The sequence below is a fragment of the Magallana gigas genome, chromosome 8 (assembly GCF_963853765.1).
Source record: "Magallana gigas chromosome 8, xbMagGiga1.1, whole genome shotgun sequence".
Lineage (NCBI taxonomy): Eukaryota > Metazoa > Mollusca > Bivalvia > Ostreida > Ostreidae > Magallana > Magallana gigas.
In genome coordinates this window covers 3,970,204-3,972,681 of record NC_088860.1, presented here as the reverse complement: position 1 = coordinate 3,972,681, position 2,478 = coordinate 3,970,204, and the positions used below count along the sequence as shown (strand labels likewise).

Below are 2,478 nucleotides of genomic sequence, written 5' to 3'. Positions count from 1 at the left end.
TTGATTTCAAAAATTATTTTAAATCATGCAAGAAACAGTCTCTGGCATAATTTCAGAAACGAATAGACGCAAACCTCTTTGTCCGAAGTAATGAATCAATGTCATATAATTTTCTGACAATTTTCTCAGCAGTTTATTTATTAGTGAATCTAGAAAAATTAGGGTAAAATTTTCATACTCTTCTTTCATTTTTCTATTTGTTTAGTATGAAATTACACTACAGATGTAAAAATTAACATCAAAACAGAAAGTTTGAAGTTGTTATTTTTGTTTCAAATTATTTGGTAGATAAATGTGATGTAAAGTATTTCAAAATTCATCTAATGAAATTATTTTTTTTTCATCTGAAAATATATTTTGATAACCTGTTCTTTTCATCATAATTATTTTGAAATCATTATAAAATATATAATCAATAAAAAACCAATTTTATGTAATTTTCTTACATCATTCCCGTTTTTCTTTGTCAAATAATTATATTAAAAATTCCGGATTTTTTTTTATACATATGGGTCCAAGGTGAGATGCGCAATTCCATTTCGAGTATCATCAAGGAAGAAAAAATATTCTTTAAAACGAATGACACAAAAACTGAGATTTCTGACGACAACGGTATTGCGTTTTATTCGAAATCAAAATTGTCTACTTAAGATAATACACCGGCGCTACTGCTGCATTGTGCCGTGGCATTTGTAACCAGAAATATCTTCCCCTGGAGATGGGCCCAACAACCCATCTAGATATATTTTAGAAAATAACTGGATTTTTATTGTGACTCTTGTGTAATTGCCGTGCCGTCAACTTGTATGATTAGTGTAAAAGTGGGACCCCAAGGGTCGCGGCGTATTGCGGATAATTTACACCTCGTCGCTCGCCCTTATTGTTTGGAGGCCTCATGTGAGTTGCATTCTCATAATGTTCACAATTCTTTATTATTTTGTTGAACAAGAAGAAGGCAATCTGCAAAAAAGAAATATTTTGTAGAGGATACTCAATAAAAAATGGCAATCTCCAAAATTAAATTTACCAGAGCATTTTAGAACGATTAATTGTGATTTATTCCTCTCAAATTAATCCAACACTTTTGGGAATCTATGTTTAATTTCAGTAATATTTCTTCTCGAGAAAAATCGTACTTTTGGGAGCATTTTCTGTATGTAAAGCAATTTTTATAATTTTTTATTCATTACTAAAATCACTAGAACATACTGTCAAAGGCATAGTGCTAAAATAATGACAAAGTGACATCATTAATCACTCAATCAAATCGTTAAAAAATAAATACGTTACATATTTATCAAGAAAAGAAAAAAAAACTATTGAAAGAAAAAATGTGAAAAACATAATTTGTTTAATAAAACCAAAATATTACATAGAAATAATCACAGATTTAATGAAAATGTATGGAAATGAACGCTCTGCTAGAAATTGTCACATTTCTATTCATCGAGAGCATTGGGATGCCGTAAAGTATTTAGGATTTCTCTATTTGATAACGGTATTGGAATCAGCCATTGATACGCGGGGATGAGGGGAACATGTGTTCGCTGAATTATCAATGACCCTCCGCCTCCTCTGATTGGCTGGCTGTCTCAGGAGGAGAATGCCCCGTTGGACAGAAGGCGTTCATATTTCAATCAACTTTTCAAACGGCCGATTCTGATTGGTTAACAAGGTGTCATCTTGGAAGCTAAGGGCTTCCCGTGGGATATATTACCTTCCTTTGGGATATAATTCCTTACACCGAACACGAGAATGCAACAAAGTTTAGACCCTCGAGAATCACGGGGCTAGCACCCGAGCGATACAGAAAACGGGGGTAAATAATGCTATATCTTTTTGCAAAATATCGGTGCTAAACAATAAGATAACATTTCTCTTTTCTCTCTCATATGGGATTCGCCGTGAAACAATTCTCTTCAACACTCGACGAAATAGATTTACGAAATATATGAAACATATGATGCCATATCAACAAGTGAATGAGATTTCTATTTTCCGGAAGATGAATGTGTACCGTCGTTTGTGATAATATTATTTTATTTTGTCTCTGAGGTATGTTATCTTGAGGAGATTTTGTGATTCAGTTTTGTGCAATTGTACATGTTCATTACGGCGCCCCCACCCGTGTCTTCTGTCCGAACACCCGACCCCCCATCCATGAAGGAAGAACCAGTCGCCCCCGTCCAAAACACTTCCATTAGGAATTGGATGCAGCCCACATCTTTGGACCAAGGGGGGACGTAAGTATTTTCTCATTCATGTTATCATTTCTATTTTAATTATCATGACTCATTCTAACAGAGTGATAAGAATTTTCCTTTAAAAAAATGCATTCTATACGAGGAAGGGAATTTATTTGGGAGAAATGTAAATGAAAATACGGAATTCTTCGTCTTTATCACCGGTGAACGTACCGGAGATGAAAGCCTATAATACGGGCATCCCCCACAGGTATTCAAGCTGCCGTTTTCCAAT

The 2,478-nt window shown here is 34.2% G+C and overlaps 1 protein-coding gene across 1 annotated transcript in view; it reads left to right on the top strand.

The window, feature by feature from the left end:
• Positions 1-1,498: 1,498 nt before the first annotated feature.
• Positions 1,499-2,478, top strand: part of LOC105337812 (transcription factor collier) — a 24,609-nt gene continuing 23,629 nt past the window's right edge. Inside the window, exon 1 of the mRNA XM_011442715.4 lies at positions 1,499-2,243. Coding sequence (XP_011441017.1) covers positions 2,104-2,243 — 140 coding nt within the window. The 5' untranslated portion in view covers positions 1,499-2,103. The remainder of the gene's footprint in view (positions 2,244-2,478) is intronic.